The 23,536-nt window shown below is 38.7% G+C and overlaps 1 protein-coding gene across 1 annotated transcript; it reads left to right on the top strand.

The window, feature by feature from the left end:
- The first annotated feature begins 457 nt into the window (after positions 1-457).
- Positions 458-23,336, top strand: LOC139740526 (uncharacterized). The gene is made up of 15 exons (XM_071651115.1): positions 458-657; positions 5,834-5,931; positions 6,525-6,697; positions 8,343-8,427; positions 9,523-9,680; positions 10,639-10,735; positions 11,467-11,545; positions 12,918-13,000; positions 13,815-14,141; positions 14,789-15,196; positions 16,851-16,902; positions 17,981-18,041; positions 20,172-20,230; positions 20,973-21,150; positions 22,160-23,336. Exons 1-15 carry the CDS (start codon positions 559-561, stop codon positions 22,243-22,245), a joined length of 2,043 nt encoding a protein of 680 aa, XP_071507216.1. The 5' UTR covers positions 458-558; the 3' UTR covers positions 22,246-23,336.
- Positions 23,337-23,536: the final 200 nt, after the last annotated feature.

The following is a 23,536-nucleotide window of genomic DNA, read 5'->3' as shown; positions in this document are numbered from 1 at the left end:
CATCCGGGGAATTTTATTTTTAGTGCACCCATAGAAAATTTGACAGCTATTTTGCCTAATAATGTAGCCATGGAACTCCATCTTTTGAACCTCTTTGGTAACACTCATAAGTGCCCTTTGAGGTACGTAATCGCTGTACAAAAGACTGAAAGACCATTGAAAGATTTTTCACGAAAGGCTGCCAAAAAATAAACTATTTTGAACCATTTCAAGGTTTTGGGAGACAATGAGGTCACGAAGTTCACTGAACAATCACTTAGGCAAGACCCCGGAAATCATTGAAAGTTCACTGAAAGATCATTAACATTGAGAGCATTGAGAGATCTGCCAATTTTTACAGTCGTTCTTGAATGTAACAGATTATACAAAAAACATGAAAGGCCATCCATTCGGCGAAACCAATTTTGTACAGCGCCATCTCTTGTCAATAACTTATACATCAGCACAAAATGAAGGAGGAGCGGTTGTAACGCCTGTAACGTTAGAACTCTATCTTGAAGTGTGAAGGAAGATTTTTTGAAAGCAGATATCAACCTCAATGAGGTAAAAGAAATCAAGATGTGGCACGAGGCAAGAAGGCAAGAGCGGTTAATCCGCGGAATGATGGTGGACTACAAGAAAAGAGCGGAAAGGAGAAGAGAATATTATGAAAAGATCGTAAGTTACCGAACCAGTTACCACGTATACCACCAGCCAACTACATAAACAGCAAGTGCGGGAAGGCCGCGCCTGGCGCCTACGCACATTGACCAAGAGTTTGTGTTGTGTGTACTGTCGGGTACTCAGTAACATGCCATACTGTTTTTACCGCTTCCGTGCTGGGCTGTTTAGCTGTGGTGCGAGCGTTGTAGAACCTACCCTATTTACGTTTCGTGTTTAATAGGCTTCGATGTTCGCCGATAGCGATACTGGAGCTCGGTGATGATGGTGGTGATGGTGATGATGATGAAGAAAAATATTTCTAAGCAAAGCGCTATTTATCTGCTAAAGAACATTCAAATGTTCCCACAAATGTCACATAAAATAGTCATAGACCATATTCTAACTGGGTATCCTTTCCATCTACAAATTTGTACGCCGCGCCGCGCCTCCTGTATACTAGTGTTAGATGTAACAAGTTACATGGTTTTACACACATAATTGACACATTCAATCATTCCCAAGTTTGCCACCAATTCATGACAAGTTAAATCTGCCTTTGCCAAAGTGGTCAATAGCAATACACTAACTTTGCGCTGCGATGTCTAGGCACACTGCTCATCATTGTAACTAAGTCAACCGGTCTAAAAATAAACAAAGGTAGCCAGACCAGACGCCGTGCAGAGTGTGTTTACAGCGACTGGGATGTGATGTGTATAGATTCTAGTTAAAACAAAGGCAAACCTAGCCCAGAGCTACCACTACCAAGTCTCACGCATTCTGAGTGAGACTCGAGCATTGAGGGGCTGTCTCACGATCTCACGCATAACACCCATTTTTCTCACACATCGGGCAAAGTCTGCAATTTGGGCCTACAATAAGAAGCATAGCTCAAAGGATTAAAGTGATAGTTACTATTGAAGGTATATTTTCCTTTTGTCTTTCAAAATAAGTAAAAAACCTGATTGCACCATTAGAGCTAAAAATTGAAAAAGCTCCCTACCATGAGAGGCCACAGGGGGAAAAAAAACCCTCCCACACCCTTGCTCGCGTGCACATTCGCTCGCCGAGATGCCGAGTCATGAAGATCTCACTCACAACAATTTTTTGAACTTGGCATCCCTGCTAGCCTAGGCCTCAACTAAAGTAAAAGTTTATACGGTAGCTCTGTTTTTAAGAGGGAATAAAATTGTTTAGCTTCACTGAGCTGACTGACATTTGCAATGATGTTCAAATGAAGAAAATACTTGAATCTATACTAGACAGATGGGGAACGTTACACTGCACTGTAAAGTTGCAATATGTGACCCGCTACAACAAAAGGATCCTGAAGTTGCTGACGGGTGAGCCGAGAAAATCGAGTTTGAAGTCAGATCACCAAAATCTGTCGAAACGTTCAGATTTCTGTTTTAACATAATTTTGTAGTCTAGTATCTTCTATCATGTGCCGAAATTTTGAAGCTAAATGATCAAAGGAAAGGCCTGAAAATAGCATTTTTCTGGGCCATGCTTGGCTTGCCCGTCAGCGACTTTAGGATCCTTTTGTTGTAGCGGATCACATATATTGAAGTTGGCCCGATCAGATGCCACGTACAAGTGTAGCATTCTTCCAAATGTAGTAGTTTAACCAAAAAAGTTTTGGAAATTACATTGTAGGAGGAATTTTTCTGTTCATTGTAACTTAAAACTCTACAATTTACCGGTACATGTACTAGTAATGCCCTGTATTGTAATCATAAATACACGATTTTGAATGGAATTGCATTAAATAGTAAATTTTGAAGATCTACTGTATGACTATACACTAGTACATGAATAAAGACTGATATTTCAGACAAATTACAGTTTGCAATTGCCATACGGCTGTAGCTGCACATTTACTTACAGTGCATTAATTAATGTATCACTTTGGCCATGTAAGTTTGCACCATGGTTTTGCCAGTGCTTGAATTGTCGCAAAATTATTACTTTTTTGATTCCTGAACTGATTTCATCTTTGAGACATTGGATGTAAGACAATGTTCATGTCATAGGAGGTATTTCATATTAATTCACACACTTTCGTCCTGTCCATAAATGACAAGACTACAGAGCTGTACTACTGGGCTGGGAGCAGCGTGCATGGTGGCAGCGCACAGTCAGACCGCAGCACCCGATAATTTGCTCGTATTTATTCAACTCGTATGCAAGCCCGCTCGAGGCTTGCATTCGCAATGAGCTGTGTCAGGGGATTTTGTCCTTGGGCTTTTGGCAACAAAAATACACCTTATATTCACAAATTTGGTCTTATCAAATTCAGGAAAATATTTAAGCTATCATCACATGTTACTCAAATTGTTATAAATGAAAAATATCATAGCGTAATTTGAGCTTGAAAAATTATGAAAAAGTAATTCGTGTAGTACACGTTCAAGACGTCAAAAGAATACCAAATTCACCTTGCGTTTCAATGAAAATGCATTATTTGGTAGTCCATCTCTTAATCTTTGTATCTGTGTAAATATCTTGACAATTTGTTGATTAATCCGATCAGGAACCAGTAAAATATACATCGATGTCAGTGCTGGTCAGCTTGAAACCGTGCAATCTCAAGAGTAAGCTCTCTTGGACAGCGCTTGCATTCAGCGCTTGCATTACATGTACGTCATTACGCTGCTATGGTTTCATGCCACGTGCGTGCATAGCGCATGCTTGCATACAGGCACGCGTGTAGTTCAAGTGCTGAATGCAAGCACTGTCCAATGAGAGAGCTCTTTCGCGCCACTGTACACTTTGTGTGGAGCATACTTCCTGCTTAAGAGTGAATTTTACAGACATTTCAAAACGGAAAAACTATTATAAATCATGCTTGCGTCTCCTTGACTCCAACATATAATGAGCATCTAAGTTTCCTTCTACGAAAAAGCCAAAATCAGAAACAACAGTTTCTTAATCCGGTCAGGAACCGAAAACGAACTTTAGACGACAAAATCTTCCGTGGAAAGCAGGTAAAATTTACACATATTCAACTGATTATATCGTCATGATAACAACCGATATTATACGCAAATTGGGTATACATCAAAATAAAGATCAAAGTCTGGAGAACAATTTACCGTGACTTGTAGCCATGATAAATGAATCGTTGCTACACTGTGAAAACCATAGCCCTGTCACACTCTCGCAAAATCTCGCACGTACTAGACACCTTTCGAACGCAAAGATCGTCAACGAGAGTGCTGAATAAATCTTGCCGGATCGGCTCATTAGCATACGTGCTGCGGTCTGACTGGCGCAGTGCTGTGGCCAATGAGCTGCTGACTGTCCAGGCCATCTGTGCCCATCAATATGGGAGGAGAAATTGAAGGAAGGGGTTAGCTTATCTCTGTGATGAGGAACTGAATATATCACAGTTGCATTTGTTGTGTGTGATTCATATTAAGGAACATTAAGAGTGGTTATCCATCACAGTATCTGTCTGATGGTGTCAGCTCGAGTTTTGCCAGTCAGTGTGCTCAAAATGTCAAAGTTAGTGGTCAGAAATTTGATGATATCACTGAGATAATGGATCTACATGTACATAAATACTTTTGTATGTGCTACATATATATGTATGAATATGTATTGCTCTGTTGAAATGGCACTGAGCAGAGAATACCAGGTAGTACAATAACTACTAAACTTTGTTCCTGCATGTAGATTGCCACAATTCTTTTTTTCCTGATAATGGGAGCAGTTTGATTCATTTTGATTTTCACTGAAAATGTTTGTGGTATAGCTGGAGCTGAAGCTGCTATAATTAGTTACAACTTTATGTAATAGTGCGTTATCTTTCTGCCATTCTGAGACCTGAGACACTAAATTTGTTGGGCCTACATGTACTGTATCTGAGCTGTGCCAAAAGCCAACTTGAGTGGCTGTTGGCTTTAGTTTGCTGCTGGGCTACCCAAAATGCTTCACTACCTGATAAACCTGTTCGTGTACTGTAAAACACAATATTTTCGCGGCATGAAATTTCTGCAAATTGGAGCCAACGGCCTTTTTCGAAGTATGAAATTTTCGCGAGTTGCCTCTATCGTTCAAAGCATATATTGTAAACAAGAACTTTCGCGTGCATTTAATGATTTAATGATTTAATGATTTTGATTTCATGAATCTTGGCTCTCGCTAAATTCGCAAAATTAAGGTGTATGTTAACATTCTTCGTTTTACAGTATACAGTTTTATACTTTCAAGAGTAAATGACATGGGAAACCAGAAGAGGCAACATCTAATGCCATTATCAAATACACAGGCCTACATACACATGTAGTCTTCTAGAATCATCTTGCTTTGCAATTTGACATAGAAAGTTCCATGCTGTATGGTGATTTTGAAGCAAACATCAGAATAAAAAAACTACAATTTTTTAAATATCTCTTTTGTCCATTTTACTTGACTTTCTTATGACCTTGCAACCCTAAAAAAAAAAAATATATATATATATATATATATTATATATGTATATATATATATATATATATATATATATATATATATACACATACATATTGTTGAGGAACTTGGATAGTGACCAGGGTTTATATTAATCATTGGTGGGAGAATTTCCTGATCATGCTCAGATGAAACTCTCAGTGAAGTGGGTGGGGGAAGGGAGGACGTTTTGTAATGCTAGAGTTCTTTTTCCATCCTGTTTTGAAAACTGTGGCCACTAATTAGCAGCAGGATGTTATTCCTTTGACCAACAAGACACCCAAGGCATCATGATATCAGGCAATTCAATTAGAGTAATGGCACGTATGTGTACAAAGTTTGAGATTACGCAAGATGAGTGAAATTTGAGTGATGGTGTTCGAGCTGCCCATCCACCCTGGCAAGTGTGAGTGCAATGAATTAGAAGAACTTTCGAAGATAGCAACTTTTAATGATAAGCTAACATTTTTGGGGCAGTGTTGAAAGATTTTTTTCCATTAAATGAGTGAATGAAAGTGACATTGAAAAGTAAAATGTGATTGTGTATCAAATGTGGTGAAATTGAAATTCCATATTTTGCTGTGTGTGTGATTTGATGAAATTGAACAATTGGTTATATGCATGTTGAAAGCAAGGACCTTCAAGTTTTACATTGTCAAAGTATACTAACTTGCCATATATACGTAAGCTGTATCTTTGCATAAGTCGTCTCTTTCACCTTCCTTTGTTGAATGCTGTGCAGAAGCAAGATCCTACTCAGTTTCTCAGGCTTCATGGCAGATCGTCCAAAATCCATCTCGATCCTGCTGTCGCTACTTCTGCTGAAAGCCCAGCAACGATGTGAGTACCTTGTTTACAGACCAGACAAACATAATACCAGTATGTCTGTATACAGAAATCACAGCACTTAGCACAGTGTAAGGCTTGATGTTGGAAGTGTGTGTAAACACATTACAACAAAAAGAAATGATTTATATTGATGTCTCAAAAGAGACTTCTGCTGCAATGTTCTTTTCTTTCCATATGATTTCTGATAGGAGAATATGAATTGAAAAAATATTTCACCGTGCAGGTTTCAAGATGGCTTTTTAGGTATCCATGCTACACTTTATGTATATGTATTGAATGCAACATTCAATTATTATTTGTTTAAATTAGGCTGTAAACTTTATATGATGAAATAATGGACTACCGTAGTTTGCTGGAAGATTTTGTATAAATCATTAACACACTGGGTTTTAGAGCTATTCTTTGCATTATTTTCATGGCATAAAAATGTGTTCACTTCTCTTGTCATTTACTACTGACAACCTATTTTCATTAAGTACGAGTGGCATTTTTGACTGCTAGACATATGAGGGATGAATGTGTAATTTAAAAAAATGTTCAAATGTCTGTTGTAGTTTACCTTCAATGTTTATTTCACTTTCTAGGATGCCATGGCAGGGAGACTCGACCCATATGATAGACAGGTTTGACGTACGCGCCCATTTGGACCACATACCCCAACGGACTCCGGAGCTGCCAACACTGGATGAAATCCGCGAGGAGCAGAGCTGCAACTATGAGCGGTATCGCACTCTCGTTCACAATGACCATGCTGGAAGTATGTACACACCTTTCATTAGGGAAGGTTTTTATCATGAGAACTGGCCCTCTTGAATGTCCCTAATGATGTGGCATTGTGGCACAAGTAAACCCCCATAGAAAAATGTATTGAAAAAAAAGAAAGAAAGAAGCTATTTGGAGGCTAAAAAGATATTATTTCATTTTGAGTGTACAAGATAAGGTACTGTATGTCCAGATTTTCATACTATTCTTGGAGCTATGAAAGATTACAATTTCAAAAGAGCACATGCAGTTGTAGTGTCCCATGTCTCCTAAAACCTCTGTACTGTCTGCTGTTCTTTTCGTGTACAGACATTTTTGCAAGTGAGGAGGTCACAGACATTTTTGAGAGATGTTTTTTTTCGCGATTTTGACATAGAAATTATTGTGAGTGCACACCACTCTACTGCACTTGGCGATATTTTTGTGTGTTGGATTCACTGCCCAACAGTGATTTGTGAAATTCATGAAAGTTAAACTCTCACAAAACTGACAATTCTTGCTACACATTTTTAATTTTAATATAACAATAAGTGGGTGCATAATTCTGTGGGATGCTGCATATTATTCAGAAAGACACCGCAAACACATACATGTACACACAAACCTACACTCACATGCTCACTCACACACACAAAGTACATGTAAAGCAACCCTATGAAATATTTGTATTGAAATCTGTTGGTAAGTTAATAAGTCAACATGATTGGCATTTTCAATAGTGCTTCAGACATACAAGCGTATCCAAATAATGACTCATGTTGATACTATTCGTTATGTACTAATTGTATTTGTAGCATACTGGTATGTATTCATACCTTCGTGTTTACCTCCATACTGGCGGAAAAGCATGCTGACAGACTAATTGGGCAAGGACATACTGTTCACTCAAGCATATGTGCATACACCATAGTAGACTTTTTGAGCCATTGTTTTACCAAATAGGACTGGATTTCTGCATCGGCACATCTAGAAATGGACTTACTAATGTCAACTTTATGGAAAATACATAACAAAAATTGAGACTTTGGTCTGATAACATCACTGCAAATTTTTGCTAAAACTGTTATTAGTTTGTCCAAGGTCAACTGTATTTGGAGTTCAAAATGTGTTTTGTATGTATGTTGCTTTAAATAAAGCACACAGCAGCTGAAAGACAGATGATAATACTTGGGTTTTACTTTTCATACAGTATATATAAGCTATTTTCCAAGAAGTATAATTGGTAAAGTATCTGTTTATATCTGTCTGCCATTTGGTCACCATGCCATGATAATTCCATAATGTTTTCTTCCAAATTCCTGATGATCTGAATTTCATATCAAGCCCTGTATGAATTGATTGATATTCATTGATGACTTTCTGTTATATTGTACTTTATGGGAATAGTTATCAGTGGAGTGATTCTAATACCTGTTTGTTTCACATTTAGGACATATGTTATGACTAAAGTGAGAGTCAGTTATGGATATTGTTTACTGCCACTTGTGAGTAATCTATCTAGTATCATAATTATTATGTGTATATTTAATCTGCTGCAAGTCTCTTTTGGCACAACTTTTTGAAGTATTGTAAGGCATACATAACCAAAATCATTGCATGTGATTTTACCAAGCAGCTTTCATATTTGTATTCTTTTGCAGTATCTGAAGAACAGTGCTTACATCAAATCTATGTGGAAGAAATGTTTCCAGAGATCCAGAAGAAACCTGGAGATGAAAAAGAAAAGTGAGTCTTGTTCTGTTTTTGTTGCTGTAGTTTGTTGGTGGAATGACATCATATTAATCAAATATAGTACGTTGTATTCACATTGTTGGTAGTTATTACCCTTGATGAGATAGAAAACAGTAGAAGGCATATTTAAATCACATGCATATATTTAGTTGGCCAGATGTTGGATATTATTGATTTCATTGACGTGTCGGTTATGCTCTAACCTCTCCGTAATGGAGAGAATTGGGTATGTACTCGTGCTCAAATTAGATTTCCACCTCAAACGTGATACCTGTAGTTGGTTCCTGTAGCGTCAACTCGCAGACGGGAACCGAGTATACCAGGTTCTCAAAATGTACACAAGGGTGTCTACATTCATGGCCTAAGTTCATATTTGTTAGTTTTGTACTGAGTTGAATAAATTACTTTCATCTAAAGATTCAAGTGTCTGCTATCAATATCTGTTGTTCTTTTTTCTGTCTCATAATCACATATTTTTGTGTATGTAAGTTACTGTAAGACATGATAATTATATTCGTGGCATGAATTTTTCACGAATTGGAGCTGAAGGCCTTTATTGCGGCATGAAATTTTCGCGAACTGCCACTGGCATTCAATGCATATAGTGCAGACAAGAACTTTCGCGGGCATTTTAATTTCACAAATTTTGGCGCTCGCGAAATTCGCGAAATTAAAATGCAAACGAACATTCCTCGTTTTACAGTACCCTTCCCATCACATTGGTATGCCTCTTTTGCAGTCAAACTTGTGTTAAGATGTATGTAGCAGTCAGGCTAAGTTCATTTTTGACTTTCGCTGACCCCATTTGGTTGCCGTTATAGTGTGAAGCAAAAGAATCTACAAGTCCAGCGCTCACTCTATTTATATCTCATGCCCTATCGGTATTTTGCTTTGTTTGATGGTACATGCACTTGACCATGGAAAGGGAATACATTTACTGCTTGACTGCTTTTGCAAGGATGGATTACCAACCTGACCATTCTTTTGTCGATGGGCAAAGAGAATCTCGTCTGGGGGCATTGAATGTTCTCGGAGAGTAGCAGAAGGAAAGTATTTATATGATATCTTGTGATTTATTTGTATGAATAGATTGGCAGCTATGCGAGCCGCTATTGGCTTCTCCTATGATGAGGGTGGAACGACGTTGAGCACGCCATCGGAGAGCAAAGAGGAGGATGCGACAGAAGAAGGAGATGAAGAGCTTAGCGACAGCGACTCGGACGTCAGTTTCTCGGAGATTGATTTAGGTAAGTTGAGATCAGGTGAATGGAAGCAGTCAGTAATTTACCACCACCTTTCACTATGAGGGATATACTATATCCGTGATAACACAAGGGTTGGCATAATGACTAAAATAATGTGGAAGCCGGTGTTTGCTTAGTGTTGGTATGCCCCATTTTCCCTGGGAACAGTAGCCAATTCTTCAAATCATCCCAATGAAAAATCATTCCTTTTTCTGTAATGCAGCAGTAAGAGAAACACATTGATGCCTGCTGATGTGATTTGTGAAAACCAGTTGGCAATTTCTTGTGCTCCAATTTACTTGAGGTCTCTCTGAGAAGTAGCCACTGTGCTGTGAGGGGTAATTTAATTTAGCTAATCATTGTTTGCAAAAAATGTGGGTTGTGTAGGGAGATGACAAAAAACATTGCAAATTCTGTAGGCAAGTGTTGTCAAGTATGTATGTTTGATTGAAGATGCCTCTGCACCCAGAGGTACTGGGTGTATTGTATTAACAGATGTCTTGCTGTATCAATGTTCATCTGTGTTATGTTGTGTGATTGATTTACCAGTAATTACTTGAAAAGTACTGGTAATGTGAAATACACCTTATACATCAGGGGTGGATCCAGGAATTCTGTGAAGGGGAGGCGCTTTTACAAAATCAAAATCTTTCACATTATATCTTTATTTGAAAAGAGAAATAGAATGAATTGATAAGATACAAAAAAAGAGAAGATAGTAATAGTATAGTCTCGGAGGAGTCGGAGCAGCAATTTACTAGAGGGTGGCAATGGTCCTGTCATCACAGAGAAGGGTCTTCATGAATTTGAGTGGGCTTTGACCTGAAATTTTGGATTTTATGCTTTAAAAACATAGTCTCAGAGCTCTGAGCTGTTATGGTAAAATGAATAAAACACAAACAAACAAACATTTTGAAGTGTAATTAATGGGTAATGATTCTGTGTATCTCCACTTCTGTAGATGTTGTCATTGACTTGGATGACTTGACTGCAGAACAGAAGAAACAAGTTAATGTCTATGGAGAAAAATATGGCATGGCCCCTGAAGCTTTCACAAGGTAAATCTGCAAGGCTGCTTATTTGATTGCATTTTGCTGTTGTGACCAAATGAAGAGTATAAATGTTCGTAATATATCGTACATAAATTTCGTTGTTGCCAATCAAATAAAGTATTTAGAGATATAAAGATAAGAGCTTTCAGACCTGAATTTTCACTTTGTTTGAGTTACACTGAGTTACACTGAGCTCAAATCCATGAGCAGACCCACACAAACACATGTAAGATATAAAGCTTTTATGATTGGATCACATGTATTGATTTCATTCATAGAAATCTGAATTGTATTTGTGATACCATTTTCTACAGATATTTCATGATGACAAATTTTGCAGCAACTGGTAGTGATCAGCAATTTATATTAGAATTGATTACCAGTACTTTTTTGCTGTTTTGGTTGATCCAACAATATATTTGCTTGTTCATTGTAATCGTGAAAAGAAAAAGGTTATGATTACAGACAGTAACTGAGTACCTGCTTTGCTATTCAAAAATAATCTTTATGACTACTTTTGCACAATACCTCCTCTCACTTGAAACCTCTCATTGTGTGCGTCCTGATTCCAGCAACAGCTTTCCAAGATTTCTCTTTTGATGAGGCCTTATGTGTATATCAGTAATAATGGGTGTTTGTTTTGGCATGTTTTATTTTCTTTCTTAGTTATCAGGTTTTTGTTGTGCCCTAACAAGTAACCATATATGAGGAAATAATTGTCTTGTATTTCATTGCAGAATGTTGGAAAGAGAACGGGAGGAGGCAGATGAGATGAAAAAAGCAAGAGAAGACGAAGAGGAGAAAGCCATGTATTCAGTGAGTATGCAGGGGAATTAAGAGTGAATGAAAGTTGCTGGCTAGCAACAACACCAACAACACCAACACACCACCACCACCACCAACAACAACAGCAACAACAACAACAACAACAACAACAGCACCACCACCACCAACAACAACAACAATAACAACAACAACAACAACACCAATTACAACAACAACAACAACAACAAAATCAGTACATTTGAAACTGATCAGGAAGAAACATATAACTGTGCTTCATGCACTGATGCTATGTTTTATTTGGGAGGAACATATCTAAATTCTCCTCACATGACCTTATATGTGCATGCAATATATTCATTGACCAATTTGATCATTTTCATCCCCTCCCAACAAATGGCCAAAACAGGATGATAGAAGGGACTGGAAGGTTTTGTTCTAGACAAATATAAAAGCAACAATAACAAAACATTTCACAGAGTTGGTGACATGCCATGCTGGTGAATGATTTTAATAGAAATGTCGTTAGGTGTTTATATGAATGTTTTGAGGTAGGAATAATAAGCTTTTCATTCCACTCACCGCACAGTAAAGTGCATCATACTCTGGTGCATTCAAATAAGACTATGGGTGCGTTTATCAACTCACTTCTGGCATAGAATTAGGTTTCCAAACAACTTTCAGGAAGATTTGGGCGGATGATAAATGCAAACCTGTTTTGATTATGGGGTTAGAAATGCCTTTCTGAATGTTAAAAAAAGTGAGATCGCAAACATGCTTGAGCAAAAAACATGTTTCTGTGCAGATACTAAACGCATACTGTAAAACAAGGAATGTTCGCGTGCATTTTAATTTCGCGAGCGGCAAGATTCTCTAAGGGAATATGCCCCTCAGTGAATCTGGATAGGGTAGGTCACAGACCGTTTCAGAACAGGCTGGTGAGTTGGCTCAGTCGATAGCGCATCTGCCTCCGACCTATGCGACTCGGGTTCGAACCCGAGTCTGGACTGAGCAATGTTGTGTGTAATCATACCGTCCCCTCTAGCAAGAGGCAAAACACTCTGTTCCTCAGATAGGACATAAAATGCACATCCAACTGGACCCCATGGAAGGCCAGCCTAGCATAGCTGAATATGGGCTTTCCAGCCATCTTCTCAGATGGAAGATGAACAATCAATCCAATCCAATCCAATCAATCAATCAATCAATCAATCAATCAATCAATCAATCAATCAATCAATCAATCAATCAATCAATCAATCAATCAATCAATCAATCAATCAATCAATCAATCAATCAATCAATCAATCAATCAATCAATCAATCAATCAATCAATCAATCAATCAATCAATCAATCAATCAATCAATCAATCAATCATTTCTTTTTCTCTCTGTCTGTCACAGGGAAGAAAGTCTCGTAGAGAGAGGAGAGCCATCATTGAAAGAAAGCTAAAAGAAAGGAATAAAGCTGGAAATAGTCCACCAAGGTATGTATTCTTTTCTTTCTCTCTCCGTTTTAACTTGGGATAGCTTTACAGCAGACTGTTGTCAGTGTACATGGTGAATTTTGTTTCTTTTATTTCAAGTGAAATTTGTGATATTACTTTATTGGAGGCAATATAGTAAATAATCTGGACCCTTCAATGAGTTACCTTGGCTTTCAAAACAATGAACAAGCTGCCACTTTGTTCACCACTTAGTTGAAGAGGTTACTATATTATTTTAGGGCCTCATCAGTATCTGAGTCCATAATAGTGCCAACTTTGGTTACAATCTGTAGTGCCAAGAGGAATTGGTTTAAAATCTGCTCACCCCTTGTCACCCCTTTCTTCCATGTCACATGTGGCGGCCACAACAATCCAGCCCTTTATAGGTAAAATTTCTGAAACGGCATTCATTGTATTGATTATACAGTAGTAGCATATTATGAAACAAAACCCAATTTAGAACATGTGGAATGCACACGTATAGTACCCTAAAAGCTGTTATTTTGCCAGAGTTTAATTTTCGTGAATTTTATAAATTTATTTTGGGCCACAAATTTATCTTAACACAAGAAAATTTTGCCACGTGATGCACTAGGGGAGTGTACAGACAGGCATTTGTGCACTTACGATAGCCACAGTGTCAAATTGTGAAAATAACAGATATCTTAAAAGCTGTCTGTGACCTCCTCACTGGCAAAAAATATCTATGTGTGAAAATAAAGGCTTTACAGTACAGTATACTAGCATTACAAGGAGAAAACAAGTGAAATGATAGGATGTGCCCATTTCTTCTCTCTTTAACACCCATCTGCAGCTATGCAGCCCGTGGCAGTCCTACTTATGCACCCTACCACCGCAGTCACTCCAGGTCGTCGTCCAGCAGCCGAGACAGCTCCCCGGAGCAGCCGGGCAAGGTCACCTTCATCACCAGCTTTGGTGGGGAGGATGAGGAAGATGAGGAACGTGGAAAGGATGGCGCCGACAAAAGAGAGTCTTCAAAGAAGAGGCCGTCATCATCATCTTCCTCCAAGCCGACGTCATCGGCCTTGTCGACTTCCGCCAGATCGTCTTCCAGACGCTACGAGGGCTCGGCGTCATCCTCTTCTCTCACTTCTACCACTGATTCTCACTCCAAATCATGGTCGGTGTCTGTGTGAAATCAGCCTCTTTTGAAGTCCAGATGATAGAAGAATAGATAGACAGAGATAGAGATAGTAGATAGATAGGTGAAGAGATACGTACATGTAAATAAATATATTAATAGAGAGAAAATGAAGGGGGAAAAAGAGAGGAAAAACAAACCTTCAAAAGTGATAGTGAAAGTAATACTTTCATATTCAAAATGATATGACAATCTGAAATAAAACTTCCAAGACTCTGGCATGTTCTACTATTTTTGTGATAGATTTGAATTCGTTTCTGTAACATGCTGTAGAACTTTTCAGTGTAGGACCATAATGATGTAGCCAAGCACATTTTCTTTTTTGATCAGATGCCATAATGTTGTTTTTTTTTATTGTATTCATTGCATAGCAAATTTCTTTTCTTTGAGATATGGACAGCATGAAACAAAATTGAGTAAACAATGGCTGAAAGACAAGCGAGAAAGTTGTAATGTGCCAAGCTATGCCAGCAAATGTTTACTAGTACCTTGGTCAGAGTATTGGAGTTGAGATGATATGGCTGATGACAATTGTGTTGCCACTCAATGATTACGTGGACTATTGGAGAACTAAACTGGTTTACATCAAGTGCACTTGTATGTGAATCTCTCCTAAAATGATGCAGGCATCGGAGGGACAGGAGGAGGTCTACCTCGCGATCAAGGACACGCTCAAGGACGCGTTCTCGCTCCCGGGACCGAGGCAACTCTCACCGTGCATATGACCATGGTTCGAGGGGCAGATCACCTACAGACTCCAGGGTATCTTCCCGATACAGACGATGGTCCACCTCGCGCAGCCGATCCAGGTCGCGCTCCAGGTCACGTGAGCGGTACAGGACTTCAAGGTCAGATTTACACGATAGACACAGGATGAGCTCACATGCTGGATACAGACGCTCACGTTCGCGATCGTTGTCGAGGGAGCGCCATCGCTCCCATCGCCATAGATCAAAATCGAGGTCCAAATCTCGTAGCAGATCACCTGGGAACACGACCATGTATGCGGTTGGGACGCTTCTGACCACATTAAGGTGTGAATTGTTCCTTTTTATTCTGGGATATCCTCCTCTTCATTCCTTCAACCAGGAGTATTGATTATTGCACGAAGAATTAATATAGACAAGTGTGAATAAGGAATATGAGATTGGTTTTGCAAATACCAACAGATCTGAACATTAAGTGAACAATTGTCTAAATGTTCATTTGAAAATGAAATGACAGTATAAAGTAAAATGCCACCACAGTACAACATACAAAGACATTGTACACCTGAAAGCAACACCAAAAATTCTTCTGTATGGCCATCAATTGAACCATAACTTTCTGACAAGTGTGGGGAATGTTCTAAGATTAGAGCTTCCACCGGACACAAGGAGAAGCGGGTAACTTGTGGAAGTAATGAATGATATCCCTTCTGTACTGCTCTTTTGTTTCTTCCAATTAAGAACAAGGTATTTCTGTGCTATTAGTTTTGGTGAGAACAAGTCTGATATTCATAATATGTCATAGATAGACATGCACAAGTTGTATTCATGCAAAGAATGTGAATTTTGCAAATACATCACAAATGTTTGTCACACTTGGGACTAATGATGAGTATCTTTTTTTAAATGGAATGAATGCCACAGTTTGTCATAGGAACTTTGCTGCATGTGGAAGGCAAATTTCATGTAAGACCCGGTAGCGTGGGGATACCATGGAGTGGCAAGGCCGGACCTGTGCAGATATATTTAAGAATCACTGTAATGAATTGTATATTGCTCTATCGCTGATCTCTGTTAAGGAAGTACACACACACCCAAAGAAACTTGAATGGAGTTGACCATGACCAATGAGCTTTGCTCTGGGGGGTGTTTCATCAACGCTTGTCAGCGCTGACAACTGTCGGTGCTGACCAATTTCAGCAAAATCCTTGGTTTTGATTGGCTGAGATGCTCTGGTCACTGACTGTTACTCTGGTGATTCAAGTTGTCAGCGCTGACAAGCGTTGATGAAACACCCCCCTGATGCACATTCGCTGACAGGTGCTATTTATGATTGCAGATGTACCCCATTGGGCAGCGAATGAATATCAATTTAGTGGAACCACTTGTGTCTCCCCACGCTACGTAGGGGGTGTTTCATAAAGCTGTTCGTAAAGTTACGAACCACTTACGAACGACTGGTGATCAGTTCTTGTGCTGAATTATTAAAATTCTGATAAGTTTAGTGATAATGATATTCTTTGCATTGTACATTGTAAAAGGTATCTTCACGTATTTATGTATAGTTTGTTTTGTTAACGGGAATTATAAGTCTTTGGACTTTTCACCCGTCTGTGTGTTTTTTGAATGGCAATAAACCTCATCAATTCAAGTCAATTCAGTTCAGTTCAGTTCAATTCAATTCAATTCAATTCAATTCAATTCAATTCAATTCAATTCAATTCAATTCAATTCAATTCAATTCAATTCAATTCAATTCAATTCAATTCAATTCAATTCAATTCAATTCAATTCAATTCAATTCAATTCAATTCAATTCAATTCAAGTATAGCACATCAGAACTGACCAACAGTCGTTTGTAAGTCGTTCGTAACTTTACGAACAGCTTTATGAAACAGGGCCCAAGTCTGTAAGACTTAGCTCAGCAGCTCATATAATCCCTCCTTGCATCTCTCTCTCTCTCTCATATGTCATCTACAGGAAAGATCGAGAGGAACAAGCAACAGCCAAAGCTGCCTCCTCCACCACCAAAGTCAGTACTCTCTTAAACTTCACTCTCTGCTGGCCACACTTAAAAACCAACCTTCTCGTGGCTTGGGCTAGGCGGTGGCGGTGTTGACTTGCCAGATGACTGACGGGGGAAAAATCGAAACGAAAGCAAAAACAATAAAGCGATTGTATTGAAAAGAAAAAAAAAATTCCACCACACTGCGACCCCCCCAAATACAGCTGAAAATTACATCAAAATACTTCTGCATAGCCATCAAACCATGACTTACTGACCATATGGGGGAATGTTTTGAGAGTAAGGACCAGAGCTTCCACCAAAAACAAGGAGAAGGAGGTGACTCGTGGAAGCAGTGAATGAAATCTCAAGGAGCATACAGAAAATTTAGATAACTTGGAATGGGACAAATTCTCCAGACTTTTCACAACAGTTGTGACATTACCTCCTCTTTGAGATGTGTGATATCTGAGAGGCTTTCCTTTCATTAACCTACCCTTACAAATGTGATGAGAGTGAAAGTGTGTTTGTGTGTGTGTGTTTGCATGCGTGTATCTGTGTGTGTGTGTGTGTGTGTGTGTGTGTAAGAGAGAGGGAGAGAAAGAGAAAGAAGGACAGGAAGATAGATATTGAAAAATTGACAGCATTTTTGCAAAGAAGTTTCCAGATACACTGTTAGAGCCGAGAATGCTGTGATGAGCCTATTGCCAAGCATTTTACTATCATCTGAATAAGCTGCCAAAGCAGATTCACTTATCCAAACAGATTCACTTCACTTCGTGGATTTGCTTTCTTCTTTGATTTCTGCCTCTCAGTTTTTAGACGAAACCTCACCAATCAGTAAATTCCATCAACCAATGGGATATGAATACAGCACAGTGTAGATAGTTCTGAAACTATATACCCATTAATCACGACAATGCTACCAAAATAGTCTTGGTTTCGTCGTGAATTCTTCTCATTATTGTTTGTTCACAGAACTTTCTGTTCCCAGTGTCTGATATTTTGTACTTTGATGTCCTTGAAAGTGCTTGATATTTTCTTGCTTCAGTTTGTTGTTGGCAGTCAAGTGTTATCTCCTAACAAATGTTGCTGCATTCCACAGCCCAAACTGACTCCACAAGAGAAACTGAAACTCAGAATGCAGAAGGCACTCAACAAACAACGTAAGTAATTAGCAGCCCTGTCCCCCCCTCCGCACAGTAACTCTTCCTGATGTAAGCGTAACCGCAGAACTGACCGTGTCTGCCCAAGATGGTCTGGTTTGTATGAATGGCTCAAAAATCTTGGAACGTGCTGATGTGTTTGTCATCATGCCATCATATGCAAAGTGTGATGCTTGCTTTTTGTCTGCTGCAATTTCTTGTAGCATAGACTTTGCAAAGTAAAACGGTCTCCCTCGTCTGAACTTTGCATGCGTTTCATTAAGCAGTGCAAATACTTTCTCTCTATACACAACATATAATTTCAATAGAAATGTAATGGAATGTTGATGTCATGACTAGTGCATCTTTGTGCATCTTCTGTGTGTGATACGATTTTCTACTAAAAATCTTTAGAAGAGTCGAGTGACGAGGGGCTTTTCTCTATGTATTGATTCACACACATGCTCCGGCACATCCGTTTTTGCACCAGGTCCCTCCTTAACAACAGTTGTAATGCCACATATTTTGAAATGTCATTATAAAGTCATTAATGAAATGATGGCAACTGATCATTTCCTTCCGCTGCCTCCCCCCCCCCCTTACTGTGGAGATATCACTTGGCACAGAGACTTTCATTTTCTTTTAAGTGCATGGAACTAAAATGCTATGACAGTATGTACAATAGTGGAAGTGATGCTTGTTATAGTGAAATGCCTCTCCACTCTCAAATTTGACTTGAATTGACTTGAGTGAAACCAGATTTTGAACAGAATGGGAGGAGTTTCATTGATAAAAAAGGGTAAGAAAGAAACTTCAACTCAAAATTTCACCGCTTCATTACTTTTAGTAAAGATTTAAAGGACATTTACGGACCACTTGAAAGTAGTCTGAAAAGATAGAGTGAAATTTTAATCAGAATCAGATGAAGATCAGGGGAAATAATAGAATTGAGAAGTTTTGCGTAATAAACAAAACTTCTTGAACAGTCAAAATAGATAGGCAAATTAGTGAGTTGGTGATATCACTGCCTCACAACTTGCCATATTAGATCTTGTACATAAAATCTTGAAATTTCCTGGTTATAATTGTCCAGATGCAATTATATCCCAGTTACAAATAGCAGTATATCTGACTGATGATTATTTTGATGTAATTCAGCTTTGGATAAAATGTTTTACACTTTTAAAGTAGAAGAAAAAATTTTCTTCACTTACTTGTTCATGATCAGTGGAAAATTGTTTGGTGATGACATCATCTGCTCACCCGTCTGTGTTGCAAAAGTTAGGAAATCTTTGCAATTTCATTAGTACCTTTATTTTTAATCCAATTTTTGATAAAATGTCCATCGTTGTGCTTCTAAATTGTCCTATTTTAAAAGTTATTTTTGGTCCAGAATTGTCCTTTAATGAAGCTCTTTAGCGCCGTGTTTGTTTGACTCATCAAAGTAAAGTTGATTGTAGAGTAGAGTTTTGCTTTGATATCTAAAGGAACTTGCTTTTTACCTTGTCCCACCTATATAAACTGCTTGCACAACATCAGCTGGTGTGGAAGTGCTTGCCCTGATTTGATCTGCATGCTGTAGCCTGTGTACAAGGCAGTACAGTTCATCACAGAGTGCGAGTACTGCTGTGGCAGTCCAAAGAAAGATATTAGATGCAGGGGGACATCTGCTAGAGCTGCTTTCCCCAATGAGGTGTATAGCAAATTGATTGGAATGTGGTACTGAGTGTAGTTTTGAAAAAAAACCAAAAACAGTTGATAAAGGAAGGACACGGAACCAAGCAATGTTTAAGTAAAATAGTTCTGGAGTAGATGTTAGTTTCATAGGAATATGTATACTTGCTGTCGTCACTGATTTGTGCTTTTTTTCTCTCTCTCTCAATGTGGAGATGAATTATTTCCAAAGATGGGAAACAGAGTACCGTTATACCATGGTAATGTCACCTTGCCTAAAAGGAGCAGCAAAATGTTGGAAAGAAGTCCTTGATATGGATCTTTAAAAAAAAAATGACGTAGAGTGAAACATAAGATATCTGTCAACATCAGAACAGAAACACTTGCCTAGCCCTGCTTTAGAACTGAAATTTGTGGTAGGCGACAAGTTGCCCACTACGTTATCAGACTGACATTCGTTTTTGTTCACATTTGCAGATAAAGCAGACAAGATCAAAGAGTACCAGAAGAAGTCGAGCAAAATTCAGGAGCAGGAGGTGAGTGTGTATGTTTGAGAATCTAAACACTTTTTTAAGAGACCCCTCCATTCCTGGAATAGTCATACATGGCTACATTCAGTACAGCTAGAAAAGGAGACTGAAGAATGCATGCCTTCACTAATATGTTGAGCATATCTACTAATTCATGACATTGTGTAGTAATAAATTAAGTTATGAGTGAATGTACTGCTAAGGATTATGGCAGAATCTGAAAATTTTGTGGTTATGTGCGGACATTTAGCTGGGTCACTTCAAAGTGTGCTACATAATGAACAGTGAATACTGTATACGCCATATATTTTGCGAGTCTAAATTCTTGCGAATCGGGACTTCCCGACAATTTCTGGAGTGGTTAAATTTGCGATCTTGGAGTACTGTACTGAACGGTGAAATGTATATGCGTACGTCACATTCATATCGGCATTAGAGTCAATATTTTCACGTGTTTTTGATTTCGCGAATAGCAGCTGACTGGCGGAATTTGTGAAAATAGAAACCTCGCGAAATATTTGGCGTATACAGTGCTTATCCAATGTATATTTCAGTTGAGGCAGCTGGGTGTAGTGAGTTTTAAGGCAGATCCATGGGTCATTCCTGCAAAAGAAGTTGGCTCCACCCGTAACTGCTGCCAGTTGCTTCACAGTCTCATGTGCAGCTTCTCAAGAGGCCTTCTATTCTTATCCATTCCTAATTTGTATCACTCTTCTCTGTGTGTGCGTTTGTCTGTCTGTCTGTACAGGACAGGGACAATGTTCTGAGGGAGCAGGCTCGGAGGATGCGCATGAGAGAACGAGAAAAGTGGGAGAAGGAGCGAGACAAGGAGCGTGAAGTGGAAGTCCGACGCTACAGAAGACGCTCAAAATCTCGCTCACTGTCGCGATCTAGGAGTCGTTCCTACTCCCCTCCGCCGAGACGCAGTAGGGCACATTTGCGCATTTTTGTTTGTTTCTCATTCAAAGTCCATCATGACACCAACCTCCCAGAAGACGGCAGAAACTAGTTTGCTCGAAAAGAGCAGTCTTTGGATTTTGATTACTCGTTTTCCCTTTTCTGTCTGTCTGTTTGTCTGTTAGTAGTCGTACATGGTAGACGTCGGCCCAGATATTGATATGCTTTCAAGTCTGAATGTGATGAATTGGAGGAGAGGCACTGTAAATCATCCATACTTGTTTGACTGTCTCATCATCTGAAGTAAAGTTTTTTGTGGTCTCCCTTGACCATAGTGGGGCTCTGAGAAGGCTTGGACTGAAATTTGGATTGTTTGTGTTTTTAAGGATAAGAGAGGAAAGAGATTTCCTGATTTATTTGGTTTAATTGATTATTCTTTTCTTTTCTTTTCTTAAAGTCTATTGAGTTGGATGTTTTATACTGATTCATTGACCATTTTACATACATGGAAATAGATCTTATTTTAGCCATGAGTGTAACAGTTATTTCTGAAAATTTCCGGTTTCAATCATACCAGTTGCCATAGCAACATTTCTAGTTGTGGCATGTAATGGTTGGTGTTTCTTTCACTGCCTTTGTTATATGAGACATGTGACACATTTTTGTGTAGAACTAATTGACAACCAACACTAAAATGTGACTGATTCTAACAGAAGAGCATCTGTCCTGTACCTGTGTCAAATTAGCAATTGAGATCAGTTACAGTCCTACATCTTTCAATTTCCTGGTTAGTAAGGCTTCCAAAATCACTCTTAGTTTCATGTTTAGTTTGTTCTATCTACCACGAGATGCCAATTAGTCAGCCATACATGGAAGTATTTTGCCTGAGTGAAAATACGAGAACCAGAAAAATTTTGCTTGAAGTGTATCTTTCTTTTCTGACTATTGAAACATTGAATAGAGCGATGTAGATGTGCAATGAGGTATTGCTTTTGATTCTCTTTAACCATTCCTTATCTATTTGTTTGTCTTTTCCAGGTTACCACGACTCCCCATTGCCAAAATCAAGATATCGCCGATCACGGAGCAGATCAAACTCCCCGCCTTCACAGTATAGATATTAGGTCAAGTATGCCAGTGACTTGAGGGGCAGGATTTCTTTTGGGATGCGTGGAAGTGTCATGACAAAACAAACAGCTAGAGCAAAAAAAAAAAAAAAAAAAATGATAGTGTGTATGAATATGAAAATAGAAATAAAAAGATTCTTTTGGCTCATGCTCATCATTGGGGCTATAGTTTTTCAAGATGAAACTGTTAAGAACATAATGTTTCCACAAGTAGATTGAGATCTCTCATTTCAACCCACTTGAAATCATTGAATTGAGGGCTTCTTTTATCGATTGCGGAAAAATATCTTCATCTGTCTGTCTGTCAGTTTGCCTGTCTGTCTGCCTGTCAGTATGTCTATTCTTCTGTATGCATGTTCTATGTACATGTATGTACATGTATGTATGTTTTGCTTGTATGTACAAATGTGTATGTGTGTGTGCATGTATGTTTGGTATGTATAGTATGTGTTTTCTCTGTCCCTTTCTCCCTTTGTTGGTGTTTGATCTCCCTTTCCCCTATGTCTGTCATCACCCTTCCCCCCCCTACTTCTGAAACCCAGCAATCTTCAAATGAAAGTGATTGATTTCAAGAGTGTTTGTACCATACTTCTGACAAATCCCAAAGCTATCTTGCTTCTCAAGAGCTTGTGTGGCAAGTATGATAATTTCTAAAGTTCAGAAACGAAGCACAGTTTTCTTATTGGCATCTCATATTTTGTTTATTCATGTATTTTTTTTCTTTTGTTTGGGGGGGGGGGGGGGGGAGAGTTAGAGCGTGGGTAGTGCCCTGCCTTCCCCTTTTCCCACGGTATACCAGTTATTTTCATGAGTTGTCAGTTTACAGCAGGCTGAGTGTGCAGTGTACAGAGAATCGACTCAAAAGAGGAAGTTGTTTTCAGTTTGTATATGAAGACTCAAAATATGAATAATGAATTTGAGTGAATACATCTCGACCATTGACAAAAATGTAGAAATTGTGAAAGTACCATTGTGAAGACTGTTTAGGAAGCTTTTCACACAGAAGTATAAAACAATTTCTGTGTGTTCAGTGAAAACATAAAAATGACACCTTATTTGTATACATATTTCAGACGTCGCTGAGGAGCTGTGGTCAAGAATTTGATGAAATAGGATTAGTCGGAAATGACATGATGCCATCTAACTTTGCTTGATTTCTGTTGGGGGGGGGGGGGGTGTTATGGCTCCACAGGAAATCTAAGCTATGACTTTCTTATTTCAGCAGTCCATCATGAAACCATCTGTTTACTCAGCTGTAAAAGAATATCAATGTGTGGCTTTTGGGCAA

This window comes from Diadema antillarum, unplaced genomic scaffold (genome assembly GCF_040938485.1).
Source record: "Diadema antillarum isolate AM-2024a unplaced genomic scaffold, OU_Dant_1.0 seq00000858_RagTag, whole genome shotgun sequence".
NCBI lineage: Eukaryota > Metazoa > Echinodermata > Echinoidea > Diadematoida > Diadematidae > Diadema > Diadema antillarum.
Note: the sequence above shows the minus strand (reverse complement) of the source record. Positions and strands in the feature narration are given on the sequence as shown.